Genomic DNA, 18,300 nt, shown 5'->3' with positions numbered 1-18,300 from the left:
CTGGATCCCATTCCATCTGCATTGTTCCAGTCAATCTCCAAGGATCTACTGCCCTTCATCACTTTTCTCATTAACAAGTCCTTGTCATCAGGTGAAGTACCATCAACTTTGAAGACTGCAAGAGTACTTCCCATCCTGAAGAAGCCCTCGCTTGACAGCTCTGATGTCAACAACTACAGACCGGTATCACTCCTTTCTTTCCTTTCAAAAATTCTTGAACGTGCAGTCTATAATCAACTGTCTCTCTTTCTCACGCAGAACCAGCTCCAGGACCCCAACCAGTCTGGCTTCAAACCAGCGCACTCAACAGAAACTGCTCTTATAGCAGTGACAGAGAAGCTCCAGTCAGCAAGATCAGCCAGTATGTCATCTGTCCTGATTCTTCTTGACCTCTCAGCAGCTTTTGACACGGTCAACCACACAATCCTTCTGGATGTCCTCACCAACCTTGGAATCACTGGCTCTGCGTGGAAGTGGTTCAAGTCCTATCTGGAGGATCGCTCTTATCAGGTAACATGGAGAGGGTCCATATCCTCTCCATGCAGGCTCTCCACTGGTGTCCCACAAGGCTCGGTGCTAGGTCCTCTTCTCTTTTCTCTTTACACTAGCTCTCTTGGCAATGTAATATCATCTCATGGCTTCTCTTATCACTGTTATGCTGATGACACTCAACTAATGCTTTCTTTCTCACCCTCGGACACACAGGTTTCCAGTCGGATCTCGGCATGTCTGTCTGACATCTCTTCATGGATGGCAGCTCACCACCTGAAGCTCAATCCTAGCAAGACTGAGCTACTGTTCATCCCTGCAACTACAGGTCCTCATCAAGATCTTGCCATCTCATTCGAGAACTCTCTGATTGTCCCGTCAGCAGAGGCAAGAAGTCTTGGTGTGGTTTTGGATGGCCAGTTATCGTTCTCGACTCACATTGTGAACCTAACTCGGTCATGCAGATTTCTGCTGTTCAACATCCGGAGGATCCGACCCTTTCTCTCGAGAGAGGCCACTCAGGTGCTAGTGCAGTCTTTTGTCATCTCAAGGCTTGACTACTGCAACTCGCTCTTGGCTGGTCTTCCGATGCAGGCCATCAGGCCTCTGCAACTCATCCAGAATGCAGCAGCAAGACTCATCTTCAATCTCCCAAAGTTCAGCCACGTCACCCCACTGCTGCGCTCCCTTCACTGGCTTCCTGTAGCTGCACGCATCAGATTTAAAACCCTTATGCTTGCCTACAAGGCCAAAAATGGACCAGCCCCTCCCTACTTGATGGCAATGGTCAAATCTCGAACTGTACCACGAGCCCTTCGAGCTTCGAGTACAGCTCGGCTTGACCCGCCATCCTTCAAGGCACGTGGAAGGCAAGCAACTAGACTGTTCTCTGTGCTGGCACCCAGGTGGTGGAACGAACTCCCACTGGCTGTCCGTACAGCAGAGTCTCTCGCTGTCTTCAAACGCAGACTGAAGACACACCTGTTTATTCAGCACTTAAATGAGCACTAAATTAAGTATTGATTGTAATGTATTGTACAGCACTTATGTATTTTATCGTATTGCACTGTTCTGTGTTTAACTCTGTCCCTTTTTCACTAGGTGTCAATGACCTTCTGATTCTACCAGTATCTGAGCTTAGGACTGACTTTCTCTCTAACCTAGCGGTAGCTAGCGAAGATTCTTTCTCTGGATAGACAAAGCACTTTTTGTAAGTCGCTCTGGATAAGAGCGTCTGCTAAATGATGTAAATGTAAATGTAAGTCCACCAACCTTAATCACCTAGAAGCACTTTATTTTGCGAAGTGTGTTATATATATGAGGAATTTGTCCAAGTGACATTAAACAGACCAGACAAATACACAGTCTATTAACAAATATTCAAAAGAAGAAAATAAGATACTAGCTAAGGGAAAGAAGAGCTGCACTGTGGTCAGAAACTAACCTTTGAGGTAGAGCTAAAGAATGGTCAACACACCAATAGATAGACTACAGTCTGTAACTGTACACCAGCAAGGTGAAGCTACAAGGGAGGAGTTTCTAATAAAGTGACTGGTGAGTTTAAATTAGACATGATGAAGGCCTAACTTTAAATGAGACACATCACTTACAACACCATTCTGAATTTGACTCTTAAGGTCAGTTGAGGAAGTCATGATTTCAACAGAGCCAACAGACAGTACACACACTGAAATATGTTCCACACTTAACACCTAAACAAACATTTAACAAGGCGGAAACCGTCTGTCGCACTGTCTGAATGAGACAAACAGCGTGTTTGTGAGCATTAATGTACTGTCTCTCAGCTTGAGTCCTGAAGGAGTGTTCAGATTCCTTCAATACTTTAACACACCTGAAGTGCACAGCAGTCAGCTGAGATTAACCAGTTGGCCTTAAAGATACAAACAGTTTGGCAAAATAACTTTTATACATTATTTGCTGTTTGAAGTTTGATTCTTTAATAATAAAAATATTTACTTAACTTACAATAATAATAGCAACACTTTTTCTTCCGGTAATTTCAAGATGGTTAATAACTCTGAGGCAGATGCACATACAAACACCATTCTATTGTTCATGTTTACAGTTATACAGTCATATGACTGTATGTCACACAGTGTCAGAAACCACATAAGAAAGTCATTAGAAATTACTTTACTCTGCTTGAGGCAAGCATGTGATGATTTACATGCAATAAGCACAGTGCTAATTGGTGGTGTACATGCTGCCATTACTTGTCAGCTACATTAGCCTGGTAGCTCCAGTGCAAAGCTAAAGAATTAAACTTCAAACACCAAACATGTCTTTGGCTGATGAACTCCAGGGGAAAATTGTACCTGTAAATATGTCCTGGCCCAGTGCAGGTGAGCGTCCATCCTTTCCATTAAGTGTGTGCTGAGAGTGGGTGGGGCCATGCAGGTGCTGGACGGACAAACATTCGCTCAGACCGTCCGGCTCCAAGTGGGGGCAAGCCCTCAGCTATCAATTAAAGATACGGACAGGTCATGTTAGCAAATAATTAAGAGTAATGAATATGAAACTGAATTGGGTAAAACTAAGATACATTGTGAAGGTGTAAAAATTTCAATATGGTATCAAAACAATCAAGAAGAAGACATGGAAACTGTATAGAAACATAAAACTGTACTGCAGATATGCATCACACCACCTTCTAAGTGTTTCCCTAATTTATCATTATGGAAACCAATGTCAATGACTAAAAATAGGCATACAGGTGCAGCCAACCTGACTAAAGAAGGCGGAGATGCGGGTGCAATGCTCGAAGGGCTTTTTTTCTGAAAAGCTTATGAATTTTAGGGGTTGCAATTTTTGGGATTTAATTTGTTCTCTAAATCAAATCGAATCAAAGTTCAGTGTAGAAAGTTTATTCTTCTTATTCTAGATATTTTATCTACTAAGGCAGTGATTGTGAGCGGTGCAGAGCAGGAATAGAGCGGTGTGATTTTGCTCGTAGTGAGGAGCAGCTTATCACAAAGTCGGAGTGTCAGTGTTCTCTCTCGCTCCGAAATCGCTCCAGTATCACTCCATCCGTTGAGTCAGACAGTCTGACTGCCTCTGTGTGACGTGAGTGGTGCGGCAGTGACTCTATAGCACACACACGACAGCCATTCATACACAGTGTCTGCGCTGCGGAGCTATTCAGCAGAACTATGTCCCAGAAATTCTCACTAAATGCAACAAAGTTCTACAGACATCTAACACAGTCAGTCTTGTGTTGTTAATTTTGCTGCACGAATGATGAAATGCTGTTAAAAGCTCGTCCATTTGTTTACCACTGGCAGATTTCCAGCTAGTGACTGGATGGTCACTTCAAGCGTAGGCCTTCCAAAAAAGAATTTGTATAGCACAGAATGTTTGGCTAGGTTTTTTAATTTGATAATGTCCATAAATTATATATTTAATGAAATAAAGGGTGTAATAATAAAGTGTCTTGTCCATACATTCGAGACATAATAAATATCACAAGAATTAATCATATGAGGTGGACATGGAGCGGGGTTTCTCTGACATGTGAGTGAGGAGCAGGAAATAGAAAAGCAGGGCGGAGCTGGAGCGGAGTGATTACAGAAACACTTTGAGCAAATGAGTGGAAATGTCTGCTGCTCCACTCACATGTTCTGTTCTCAACCCTGCATCACTCCAGCTCTGGCACCTAATTCATCTACAGGCAGAGCTTGTAAATGTGTTGATTAGTTGGGTCATGTGCGCTAAAGCAGGGAAACACCAACATATGCAGAGCAGGGGTAGTCCAGGACCAGGGTGGGAAACCACTAGACTAAAAGAATATACATATACAAGTACAGTAAATAAGATAGGAAGAAAAGGATTTCAGCATTTATGTATTACAAGCTTGCAATCCATGGCAACTTTCTTTTCCACTGACACATTCGACTCTACTGCACGCCGTGCTGACATTAGCGTTGCCCGTATTAATTCTGAATGAAGAACAAGGTTAAAGTTCACACTGACACCATACGTTCCCATCACAACATGGCTTCCATTTCGGAGCAGGGATGAGACAGTGGAGGAGAAATGAAGAAGGACACGACGAATGGAGACGCTTTTGTGTAAACTGGACGGGCACCAAACAAAAGTCTTCAATAAAGAAGCATGTCAAGTTTTGTGGCGACACTTCACCACAGCTTGGTGTAGGAAATGACGGCTTTGGAGAGGAATTACTCTTCACCACGGACAGGAACCTCTGATTGGAAACATGCAGAAAGAGGGGAAGGGAAAAACCCACGCACACAGCAGCCCTCCAAACTGTTAACACTGCATGAGTATCCCACAATGCATAGAGTTTACAAATATAACCAATGATGGTTTAGTTAAAGTTTGGCTTAGGGTTAGCAGTAGGCTTTTCATTGGTTAGTGGGTGGCACACTGACCATCAAAAGTTAGCTTTTCTAAACATTTGTAATACAAGTAACATGATAAAGCCAAGGCAAGTTTATTGTGAGGAAAACAATACCACATGTGTAAATATTAAAGACAATATTTTGATGGACAATGCTATCTACCTAATAACATATATCACCACATACGTTATCGCCATGTTGTGATATCAGCACTCACCAGCACTCAAACCCTCCAGCTGTTTAAACCATCTTTGGGCCAAAACAGTTTCAATATGTGCTTTTAGCAATAGTTTGGGAGAAAATCTGTCAAACATTACTTAGCCAAAACAAAGTCCTGACAAATATATCGGCTGGCTGATATTTTCAGTGGATGTTGATGACTGGAATGATCAAAAAACAGGCACATCATTAATTTGCAGCTTGTTTTGACTGTGGCATTGTCAGGATTCAAACCTGCAATTAACAGTTCAACAGTTCAACAGTTGTGATACTAAGAAACTCAGTATGAGCCACCCCTGGTTTAACTCTATCACAGTAATACAGAGTGAACTGGAGAATGTGAACATAAGACACCACCGTGGTTAACCCCTTAAATGGCCAGGGCCCACCGGCAGGCCCAAAGTTTTATTACACACTTCTATATCCTAAGAATAGCTCAGCCAGTTTACACAGAAATCCCTACAGTTACTGAATAATAAGCCTGGGATTTTAAGGGGTGAAAATAACATATGCGTCACACTTAGCATGAGAATAAAATGTTACAAAATTTGATTCTCATCAAAAATAGGATAATTGACAGAATCCAAAACCCAAAGAATTTTGAGTCGCTCCACCCAGAGTGTGACAATATTCCTATTATTTAATACTGTGAGTTTCTAAGTAAAAAATGTGACAACTGACTGATTGATAAATAATATGGGACACGCCTCTCAGCCAATTACAACTGTAAATCAGTCAGAATTATTAGAGTAAGAAATGGTGAAAGGTGTTAATGAGGAACGTATAATGCCTGACTCACGCTATCCTGATCATCCGGAGGGTGGAGCTGTTTTTATTTTATTCTTGAAGCTGAAAAAGTTTTGGATTAAACTCTGTGGAAGACCAAACTCACAGCTCAGCATCAAAACTACTACCAGTCAGAATTATACTGGCTCTACAGTACGCTATACCTTATCCGGGTTACTGTATTTGCTAACACTCATGTTACCAACCAAAAGTTATTTAATATGGTAAGAACAATGTTCAGATGTTTTCTTAGCTTCACTGTCCAGCTTTAGTATTAGCTGATCTGAAGGGGTAGATTCTGTTGTTCAGATTCCTCCTTGTCAGATATGAAAAGATGCTGCTTAACGTCGAGTGACTAAAAGATTTCCCTGGTTTGATTAATGTTAACATGGTTTCCAGAATCCTTTTTTTTGTATAAAGTGGCCAACATAGTTGTTCTGTCATTCTCAAACATGCATGTCTGAACTGAACATCTTGTAAAGCCAGGTCATTTTTCAATAATAAAATGTTATCTCAAACTCCTCTGTGTGCATCTAACATTTGCTTTACACTATAGAACTTTTTAGTCTGTTAGCACAAGATGCTACCAGTTAGTTTGACGAACATAGCAACAATTACTGACACGTAATTTTCGTAAACAGGAATTTTTTGACAATCTGACAATCATATCAGCCAGTGAAGCACTGCTGAAGTATAGAATTAAAATGTAAAATACGAATCTAAACATTTGCTGATATTGGTTATCTCAATATTTAGCCCTATAAAATAAGTATCTTTAACACCACAAAATCGGTGATGTCCTAGGCAAAACTTGCTCTTCTTACCAAGGAAGACACTCTGATGAACATGAAGCTGCGTGTTGAAGATAAATATAACCAAAGCATTAGCACAGAGCTCCTTTACACTAACAAAACCACTGAAAGTGTTTCTTTAGCGTCACTGAAAAGTAACTGTGTAAAACACTTCAAAAGAAGGCAAACTTTTGATGGGCAGTGTGCTTCTACATCTTCTAAAATTCCCAGCTAGTCATGACACACTGCTTATAAGTTGGGAAACCTCCATCACCATGGTCAGGCCACTTTTCTTGCCAGTTTTCTTCAGCACTTCCTCCGTAACGCAACCCAACAGAGGCCCTGAACAGACGTTTGAGTGACAGATGACATTTGTTTAGAGATTGGAGTGCCGTGCATTTTTTTGCCCAGTCCTGATTGCCTTTGAAAGCTCACACTTGAGCATGGGCATGAGGTTTTTAACAAATACGATCCGTTTATAAAATTAATTCAGGCTGACTGTACATCTGGGCATGATTCCGCTGAACAGAAGATGCTTTAAACGAGGCATGACACGAACTTTAAGAAGTTATTTTCATTTATACAATTCCGAAATAAATTTAAGCAGATGTCATGATTTCAAAATAAAGATACTGATTGCCATCTGAATATTAGGAATCAGGGGGAAGAAAGTGAACAATGAGCATATTTGTTGTTGGCTACGTGGTAACAGAAACTCTGGCACTGTGGACAACAGAGCGTGGCACACCTTCCACAGGGCCGCAGTCACATACTTTCCAGCCATTCATCAGGCAGATGAGCGTGTTTCATCTTTCCTCAGCACGACACCATGCGATAGACGGGGAAAGAGGCTTTGTTTGACATTTGTCCGCCACATCTGGCTGGCGGGGTTTTGCGCTCAGCGGCTTATTAACATCGACTCGCGCTCACATGTGTTTCCGCTTTGTGCTGCTTAGCGAAAGGAACGCATCGTCATCCAGCCGCCACTTAGCCGCGCACAACAATGAGGCCATTCTGTTCATATTTACGTGCTTTAATGAGGAATGCGTTCTCTGCCGTGTATAACGCCGAAATGCGGTCAGCGCTGATGTATTGTTGGGGGGAAATGATTTTCAAAGACAGAGCTAAATAAAAACCAACTGTGCTAAGCCGTGAAAAGGACGCAATTGACCATGAAGGATACCTACTGCAAATGTGTGTTCCTTAAAGCACTGTTTATCCGAGAGCTACCTGCATTGCGCAGCGATTCGGGTTTCTGACCCTGTCTGATAAACTGTTATATATGTCTTGGCTGACTGAATATATTGTCCAAACAAGGGGGGAAACTGTAAATTTGACTTTCCACCAAACTATCATTTTAAAGTCCTGTTTTCCCCTGTTTTAATGGAGCGCTTACCTTTCTACGCACCTGCTGCTCTTTGGCGGAGTGGATCTTGACATGCTTGCGAAGGGAGCTGGGGTCTGTGTAGCGCTTGGTGCAGCCGGGGATCTGACATGCGTACGGTTTCTAAAACACAAAATGCAGAACAAGAACTGAAGATTAGCCCCTTAAACTCTTTGGGCCTGTATGTGGGTGCACACTTCAATTCTACTGAATAATTAAGTACATAAATAAGTACAATTCTAAAAAAAACAAAACATGCAGGTTATTTGGTATATTTTGAGAGGTAAGAGTAGAAATTTGAAATAAAGTTTAAGCGGAAAAGGAAAGGAAGCAACATACCTTTCAGCTGAGCATTTTTACAGCGGAAAAATGAAAGAAGAAGAGGACAGACATTTCAGTACCTTTTGAAAACTCATGCATTAGCAAAACATTTTCTTTACTGATGTCACTTCAGGCCTGAATGAGAGCCAGTGCTGAACATCCAGCTGCGTATTACATACAATAAAGTACACTTACTAATATACACTCAATGGTCAATTTATTAGGTATCCTGTATTCACACTCATTGAAAATTTAATCAGCTCCACTTACCATACAAGTGCACTAGTTCTACAATTACAGACTGTAGTCCGTTCACCTAGTTCTTCAATGGTCAGGACCCCCACAGGACCACCACAGAGTAGGTATTATTTCGGTGGAGGGTCATTCTCAGCACTGCAGTCACACTGACGTGGTGGTGGTGTGTTAGTGTGTGTCATGCTGGTCTGATCCACTCGCACCAGCACAACACACACTAATACACCACCACCACGTCAGTGTGACTGCAGTGCTGAGAATAACCCACCACCCAAATAGTACCTGCTCTGTGGTGGTCCTGTGGGGGTCCTGACCATTGAAGAACAGGTTAACAAAGTATGCAGAGAAACAGATGGACTACAGTTTGTAACTGTATATCTAAAGTGCTCCTATATGGTCAGTGGAGCTGATAAAATGGGTAATAAATGTAGATATGAGGTAGGTGTACCTAATAAAGTGCTCAGTTCAATCTTAATGTCTTATTATCTATACAACTCATTTTAAAATAACATGATATCACAAAAAAAACAGCACATTTACACAAAGATCTGCCTGATAAGTCTACAGCAGTTTAACTTAAGGATACAACAACAAAAACATGCTATTTAATTCTCAGGGATAGAAGTAGAAATAAAAAAGGGATAAATGGATGAAGAGAGGTTTGAAAACTGTCAAGTAAAAATGAATTATGACTATTCTTGCGTACATAAAATGCCCAGGTTTTGAATGGATCTCAGTGAAAAAACAATAAGAAAAATGCAAATTACAGATGTTAAAAAAGGGAACGAGGGCTGCCAGCTGACCTTGACACGGGCAGAATTAAACTGAATTAATCCCTGTATGTCGGAAGATTAGCTAAATTGAAATAAGCTACAAAACCCTCAGTGTTTTTGCACTTTGGTAGGACAAGCTCAAATATAAGAAAGCCACTTTCTCCTGTACGTGTTTCAGGTCTTTTCTCACACAGAAAAAACAGTAGTCATTAAAGTGAAAGTGGATAGCTTTCCTTTATGAGCTCTCCTTTCCTTCCTTCTACCTCTCTGTTAATAACTATTTTTACTAGCAGCCTGTGTGCCGCTGTTTGTTTTCCCTTCGCAACTCCACACAGTCACCGTACAGTTAAACAGGCCAAACACAGAGAGCGAGAGAGGGATGGAAAAAAGGAGAGAGAAGGAAAAAGAGCTGTGTGGAGGATAAATTTCATTTCATTACACTCAGAGTGATTTTCTCGCTGTATATGAGGCGTGTTGTGTTGGGTGTGTTGGAGATGATGGCCTAATTAGCCGTAGCATCGTGTAGTAGCTCCACTAAGCAGCTTTCTGCCTGTTTACACCTTGCATTAACATGAGTTTCGAGTCCAGATCGTATCTGGATAAACTTCGGGCAAATTCCACTTACACTTTTCACTAAAATGTGTCTCTATGCTGACTAGATGAGATCCAATTGTACTTTTCTGCATAAAAGGCACGACAGTATATACATCGCTTCCATTTTCCAAGTGTCCAGCGAAGCGTTCTCCTTTAGCAGCTGTAGCCAGTCAGCAGCCTGTCTATGTTGTCCACTCTCTCACACACACACACACACACACAGACGCCCACACACTAACAGCAGGCCATGTAGGAGAACAGAGTGAAGGACACAGCACCTCCACACTTTTATTCCCTGCGGGTTCAGCCCAACACCACATGTGTAATATAAATGTGTGGGGGGTGAACAGAGTGAAGACACTGAAAATGTGTTATTTTATATGTTCTTCACAGAAAATGAGCAAAAGGCCAAGAATCTGAGGTTGAAATAATAATAAATCACATCAATTTTTTTTTGGTAAACACTGAAAATGTGTCTTACAGACCTGAACACCACACAAGGGTTAAAATCAACTAGTCAGCGCTCAGCAGACACATTTCTGCTCACGTAATTGTATACGGATAAAAACATGCTCTGTTTACACATTCATTAAATGCGGTCAAAATCCGTCCCTGACCAGCTCCGAATGTGGGCTGAACGATCCAACCGTAATCCGATCACAAAGCGTCCTATAGGTGTTTACACGTGGCTTTTCATATGGTCAAGTGAAATGCAAGCGTGATCCGATCACCAAAAACGCAAGTTTATTTGTGTAAACAGGCCCACAGTGTCTCTCGTCCTACACCTCTCCCTCTCTCTCCCCTTTCTTTCTTATACTCTCTCCATCTGTCTTTTTATTCCATCTTTCTCTCCCCCTTGCATCTCTCTCTTTCCCCTTCTGTCTCTCCTTCTCTCTCTTTCTCCCTCTCACACACACTTTCTCTTTCTCTGTACATCTCTCTCCATCTCTCTTTCCCTCTCCCCTCACATTTTCTTCTATTTCTTTCTTTCACACCTTTTCTATCTCTCACTTCCTATTTTTCTTTCCTTCCTTGTCTCTTCTTCACACATTCTTTTTCCATCTCTATCTTTCTCTCTCACTTTTTTCTTTATCTCTCTCTCTCCTTATCTCCCTCTTTCTCTCTTCTTCAATTTCTTGCTCTCTCCCTCTCTATCCCTTTCTACCTTATCTTAATTCTTTCTCTCCCTCTCTCACACCTCCTCTTTCACACTCTCACATTCTTTCTCTTTCTTTACCTCTCTTTCCCTCTGTCTCTCCCTCCCTGACTCTCTCTCTCTCTCTCTCTCTCTGTTTTCTATGTGCCGTTACTCTCTCTAACGGAGCGCAGTGTTAAATGGTCTGTATCTGCGGTTCCCCCTCATCAGTACAGAGGGCGCCATCACAGTGACTGACTGTGTAAGCAGTGAGCTTTAACTTTGTGCAGAATCAATAACTTAATCTTTCTTCGGCCGTCGTCGCTCTGTGTCATGAGCCGTAAACCCAAACAGTCTAAATAAAAAAAATAAAAAATTAAAAGACAGAAGGACTTTATGAGCTACTGGAAAATTAAGTTAGCCAGACACTGTAATCTAGTTTTTTTAGTCTAACACTAAACTTAACCTTAAATCTAACCCTCATTCTAACACTAACCTTAACCTTAAACCTAAAATTCACTCCAACACTAACCTTAACCTTAAACCTAAAACTCACTCTAACACTAAACCGTAAACTTAAAATTTACTTTAACACTAACCCTAAACCACTCATTCTTACACAAAACTTAACCTTGAACCTAAATAAAACCACTCACTCTAATACTAACCTAAAACTTTAACCTAAACATTCATGCTTATACTAAGCTTAATCCTTAAACCTACCACTCGCTCTAACACTAACCTTAACACTCACACTAAAGCTGGCTGTATGTGAAAAACAAAAAAAAACTAATCAAAACCAAACGACCGCCAATCAACACATAACGACATGTAACAGTACATTCATGTGACTTTATAAAGGAGCTCTGAACTACAGCTGCCAGGCCTAAATACACACACACACACACACACACACATACACACACACACACACACACACACACACACACACACATATACACACACACACACACACACACACACAAACACACACACACACACACACACACACACACACACACACAAACACAAACACACACACACACACACATACATACACACACATACACACACACACACACACACACACAAACACAAACACACACACACACACACACACACACACACATACACACACACACAGACACACACACGTGCGCATGCTGAGCTCTTACAGTGTCCAGGTGAGTGCGCTGGTGCTTGGCTCTGTCGCTGGAGTTGCTGAAAGCTTTCTGGCAGCCCGGGTGCTGGCACAGGTACGGCTTCTCTCCAGTGTGACTCCGCAGGTGAATCTTCAGATTTTCCAAACGGGAAAAGGCCTTATTACAGCCTTCAAACTGAGAGAGAGAGAGAGAGAGAGAGAGAGAGAGAGAGATAGATAGATACAGAGAAAGAGTTAGATAGAGAGACGAGATAATAGAAAGTGCAATAGGGAAAGAGAAGATACAGTGACAGTCAGAGAGTAAAGAAAAGAGAGTACAGAAAAGGTGTGTGTTCATGAGAGAAGAGACCATAAAAAAAAGAGTGAGGACAGCAAAAAAGAGAGAGAGAAAAAAAGTTTTGGCACTGACACTTCTCACATTTTAATGTGCAGTTGCTGTTTATTTGCTCAATTTAACTGATTAAAAAAATAAAATGGACCTGTATGAAGGTTCTGGCACATTGCAAAAAATGGTATCATGTCAAGTGAAATTATCTTAATTCTAGTCGATAATATCTCATATTTCTTATTTTGAGATGGTTGTGCACTTAATATAAGATTTTTTAGCCTACTCCTTGACATATTATACTCGTTTAAGGTACTGGTTAGCCAAACTTGGTACTGGATGATAACTACATGGCTACTGGGCTGCAATGAGGAGAGTTTTGGAAAGTGTTAAACAAACACACTGATGTGTAAAATCATTACTTACTGTATTCACTCTATTTTTATTTTTATTTATATTAGTGTTCTACTGAGCAAATAAACATTTACTGCACATATAAACAATCTATTAATTGTTCTTTTGTTTGTTTAGCATTTGAAAAATATCGCTAAAGTTGGGCCTTTTCTATCTCAGAGCGATGCAGAGAAACTTGTTCATGCATTTGTCACAAGCAGAGTTGATCACTGTAATGGTCTTCTTACTGAACTTCCTAAGAAAACAGTACATCCTTTACAACTCACACAAAATATATCAGCACAGATCCTAACAAACACAAAACAGAGAGATCAGATCACTCCCACTTTAAAAGAACTGCACTGGCTACCTGTATAGTTCAGGATAGATTTTAAAGTTCTGCTACTAGGTTTTAAGGCTCTAAATGACCTTCAAGAACTGCTTACATCACATAATGTCTGTTTATGATCCAACACGTGATCTTAGATCTTCAGATACTGACCTTCTGCAAAAAAACCTTCTGTAAAATACAGAAAACATGGAGACTCTTTCTGTTATTCTGCTTCTAAACTGTGCAGCTCAATTCACCTATTATTAGCTCAGTGCTCACTTTTAAGAAACATCTAAAAACGTATCTCTTTAACTCAGTATTTAATTAAAACTCTACATCTCGTAGTACTTATCTTTTTATCCCATCTGTGTCATTTCCTTATATGATCTTAATTAAATACTTATAATTTCTTCTAATACTGTTAAGCTTTATCACCTGTCTGTAAAGCACTTTGAGCTACCACCGGCATGAAACGTGCTATGTAAATAAAGATTACCATAATTATTATTATTATTAGTAGTAGTAGTATTTTCACAGGTGCCTAAAAACGTTGCCTTTGGCACAGTACTGTACTTATGTATTTGCATGTGTGTGTGTGTGTGTGTGTGTGTGTGTTACAGACAGATAAACAGTATTTAAGAGGTGTTCTGCTCTCCAGCGTCTCAGTGCACTCTTAAACTTTATTAACCCATCTCATTATTCATTAGAGCGCTACTGGGTCACGGCCCTCCTCCACTTCTTCACTTCTTCATCCACTTAAACATTTAACCACTGGCCTGTGCATGTGTAGCCTAAGCCTGACCAACACCTACAGCTAACTGTACCGTGAAACACATCTCTAACTCATCTATATAATGGGCCCTAAAGTAGCCATGTTAGCCTGACATCAATACCGACTCTCTCTCTTCCCTCAGATCGTGAACAATGGATGCCTTTGGCACCTATTAGGATCTTCCTGTCCAATCACTTAGCGGATATTTTATCCCCAAGCTCCGCCCCCTCATTGTCCAGTTCGAGCTCAGTTCGAGCGTGAGGCCCCAGGTCCGTTTTCACTGAAGGAGAGAGAGGCTTCTATTCTTCCACAAATAAAACCATCTCTCTCTCTCTCTCTCTCTCACTCTCTCTCTTCTAATGAACCTTCAGAACGCTCTGCCCTCCTTCACTCACAGCGGCTCGCTATTGAGGCTATTCAATACAGCCTGAAACTCTATACTGACACGGACAGGGCAGATTGAGTGACCTCTGTTACATGTGTGTGTATGTGTGTGTGTTTGTTTTTGGCCATTTTCAGGACAAACATGTGCTTAGTATGTAGGAAAACGTCATCATAACTTTTCTGCTTATGTCTAATCAACCGAGACTGACCAAAACTGTTCAGATATCACAATAACATGCATGTTTGTTAACTGCATTATATATATGTTATGTCAAATTTGATACGTTAACTCAAATTTGCTGACTGAAATGTTACTGTTTGCCCCTTTAACAGAGTTGGTGAGCGTGCATGTCCATGTTGGTCAGTAAAATGGAATTTACAGCAACATTTTTATTTTTACAAAAGCTCCACATTTCATTTTTAAAACTGAAAGGGCAAAACTGTTTTTAATTTTTGTTTATAGATGTTAATATTAGGGTTGGGTTTTTAGAAAGTGGCTTAGAAAATTATTATTGCATATCAGAGTACGTGAGCGGAGAGGAGTAGCAGCACTTTCCACGCCGGATTCAAAGCGTTTCATAATCCCTCAACTCCTGCTCCACTCTGGGTTTTCTATTTTCTGCTCAATATCCATATTCTCAATTAGATTAATTACTCTGTTATTAATAAAAAAAAGTTTAACATTTGGAGCTCACATATTTTCCAGAAGGTACACAGACCAATCATAAGTCAGAAAACCGCCATGGGCTAACAAATGGACGTTGTTGCAGGCCAGTTACACCCCTTCATGGCAATGGTATTTCCCGATGGCAGTGGCCTCTTTCAGCAGGATAATGCGCCCTGCCACACTGCACACGTTGTTCAGGAATGGTTTGAGGAACATGATGAAGAGTTCAAGATGTTGCCCTGGCCTCCAAAGTACCCCAATCTCAATCCAATCAAGCACCTGTGGGATGTAATGGAACAAGTCCGACCTGCCGTGGCTCCACTTCTTACAGGACTTTTAAGAGATCTGCTGCTAATGTCTTGGTGCTAAATACCACAGAGCACCTTCGGAGTCTTACGGCATCCGTAAGTCGGAGCTGTTTTCATGGCATACGGAGGACTAACAGCTTATCTAGGTCATCTGATTGGTGTAGCTACTTACATATATATATTAAGCATATGGGACACATTATTACTAAACATGGGTATGTGCATATATATAATACATATGGGACATGCTATTATTAAATATAGGTACTTATATATAATATATATGAGACTTAATATTATTAAAAGCAGACGGTTACATGTGAAACACTGATATGCATATACATTCTTATTTTATATATATAAATGTGTGTATACATATATATCGCTGCTGTCGGAAGAAAATCTTGTATCTCCACTTTTGTCGTTTTTCAGTTTTTGACATAATTTGAAAATGCCTGTTGGCCTTTACATTGTATGTAAATTTCACGTAGGATGGACCAAAGGAGATGACCCAAAACGACTTGGAAAAAAGCCTGGTTCCACTGACTTACATTAATATATATATACTTATATATATATATATATTTATATACACACACACAAATAATCCGTATGTCCACTCCACATGGTCAGCAGACAGGCAGAAATGTGTCCACTTATCTGAAGTATTTCAGAAAACATATCAGACCCCACACCATCCACTGTTATTCCACAGAATCAAACTCTACCCTGGAAAAGTCTCACACCAGCCCATCCCCACAAACCCACCCCATGCTGACTGCCAAAACACGCCCTGCAAATCTGAGTTTTGAAAACAAACACTGAGCGTTCAGATGTGCCAAAACGTGTGTGTATTTATGCGTAAGGGAAATAATCACTCTTTTATTGCTTTCTTTAACGTAATACAAATTTCAGGCTAAATTGAATTTACGAGTCTGCTGAGAGAGGAGCCACCTTCAGCCCTGCCACGCACTGTTCGCTTCTCAATCTGTGCATGCACCACTGCATTCTGGGATACCTTACAAATACAACAAACCGCCAAGCTTTAATCTATATGTCAGAGAGGACTTTCACTCTGTTACTCTCTCTCTGTCTCTCTCTCTCTTTCTGTCTCTCTCTCTCACACACAGTATTTTTTAATTGTTATTGCGATATGAGTCATTGCCAGGCTAATATCAATGTTTAGGCTGTGAGAGGCAAATGAGCCCTCTAACCAATCACATGTACACACAATTTACACACTCACACAGCCGTAAGGACTGATGTTACAGTACACTGTACGACAGTAGAAGGTAGTTTGCTGGTAGAGATTCTGCTGCGGTAGTTAGTTAGATCACTCAAGCTATATATATATATATATATATATATATATATATATATATATATATATATTTTCTCTCCTTTTTTTTATATATTTATATATATATATATATACACCGATAAAGCTTAACATTATGACCACCTCCTTGTTTCTACGCTCATTGTCCATTTTATCAGCTCCACTTACTATATAGGTGCACTTTGTAGTTCTACAGTTACAAACTGTAGTCCATCTGTTTCTCTGCATACTTTGTTAGCCCCCTTTTACCCTGTTCTTCAGTGGTAAGGACCCCCATGGACCCTCACAGCTTAGTAGCTTTCAAGGAAGTCGCCATTGGCTTAGTAGATTTCAAGGAAGCCGCCATTGGCTTGCTCATGGGGACTCGGACCTGGATTTTTCTGTAAAGCTGCTTTGTGACAACACCTGTTATAAAAGGTGCTATATAAATAAACTTTGACTTGACTTGAAGAAATATCATCCAGGTATCAGTAATGGTTGATACAAAGTTTCAGTTTTACAATTAATCAAATATGAATGAAATTCTGAATATTTAGAAATCAACATGATTTCCATAACACATATCAGTGCCAAAATGATTGATATGTAACAGAACCTCACACAAATTTCAAATATTAACTCTAACTCTTCATTGTAAGTTTAATCAACAAGCACAAATATTTCTAAACATATTCTAAATCAGTAATCTAAATTAATTGGATTATGTTTTTTGATAATGAGATAAATTGTTTATTTTAAAAAGCCAGTACATAGAGAAAATGGTTACATGTAAATTAACCATGTATTTTACCAGGCAGCTTTTAACATCTCCAGCTATTTACTTTTATTTTTACTTATTTTACTTTTCATTTTGCAGTATGGCCTTTTTTGTGGACTTTCATGTTCCAGTGTTCAAATCATTACCTTTGAAGTCTGATTCAAATAAAAAAATTCAAGTCCGATCCAAAAGAAATTTTGTGAAAAAATTATCCATATACAGGTAGATATAATGTAATAATCCACATTTTTTTCCCAAATCCAAACTCTGATGAGCCAAATACGTGTTTGGACAGTGGCCAAGAGACAGCCCTTCAAACCTTTTGATATTATTTTTGAAAACAGTTTAGTGCTAATGATGCTAATAGCTCCGGATGTGTTTTGCTTTCCTCTCTGAAAGGCCGGTAAGCCGCTGATAGTTGGTGAAGGGGCTGAAGGTGAGGCGCTCCAGCGCCGCATCGCTCTAAAGCCGGACCTCACGGTCTTCAGCAAACATTCAGAGTGACAGTAGGGTCTGAGCTGTGTGTCGGGGCGTGGGGGGCTGATTAACGGCGGCGGCAGTTCTGACCCGCATGGCCACGGAGGAAATGAGACCTGACCAGCTCAGAGATGCCCTGATGGTCTTCCTGAGGACTAAGAGGCCACAGTGTGGACAGCCAGTTGGAAAAAAACACAGTTCAAAAATGCCTTGCACCACACATTAAATGCCTCAGACAGACCTCCTTTTATGGGACGCT

The 18,300-nt window shown here is 40.4% G+C and overlaps 1 protein-coding gene across 1 annotated transcript in view; it reads right to left on the bottom strand.

Moving 5' to 3' along the window:
* LOC118814112 (zinc finger protein GLIS1) overlaps positions 1 to 18,300 on the bottom strand; it is a 154,065-nt gene that overhangs the window by 32,485 nt on the left and 103,280 nt on the right. Inside the window, exons 7-9 of the mRNA XM_036579773.1 lie at positions 12,302 to 12,463; positions 8,061 to 8,171; positions 2,826 to 2,967 (exon numbers count right to left, since the gene is read on the bottom strand). Coding sequence (XP_036435666.1) covers positions 2,826 to 2,967; positions 8,061 to 8,171; positions 12,302 to 12,463 — 415 coding nt within the window. The remainder of the gene's footprint in view (positions 1 to 2,825; positions 2,968 to 8,060; positions 8,172 to 12,301; positions 12,464 to 18,300) is intronic.

The sequence above is a fragment of the Colossoma macropomum genome, unplaced genomic scaffold (genome assembly GCF_904425465.1).
Source record: "Colossoma macropomum unplaced genomic scaffold, Colossoma_macropomum, whole genome shotgun sequence".
Lineage (NCBI taxonomy): Eukaryota > Metazoa > Chordata > Actinopteri > Characiformes > Serrasalmidae > Colossoma > Colossoma macropomum.
This window is presented reverse-complemented; position numbering and strand designations above follow the sequence as displayed.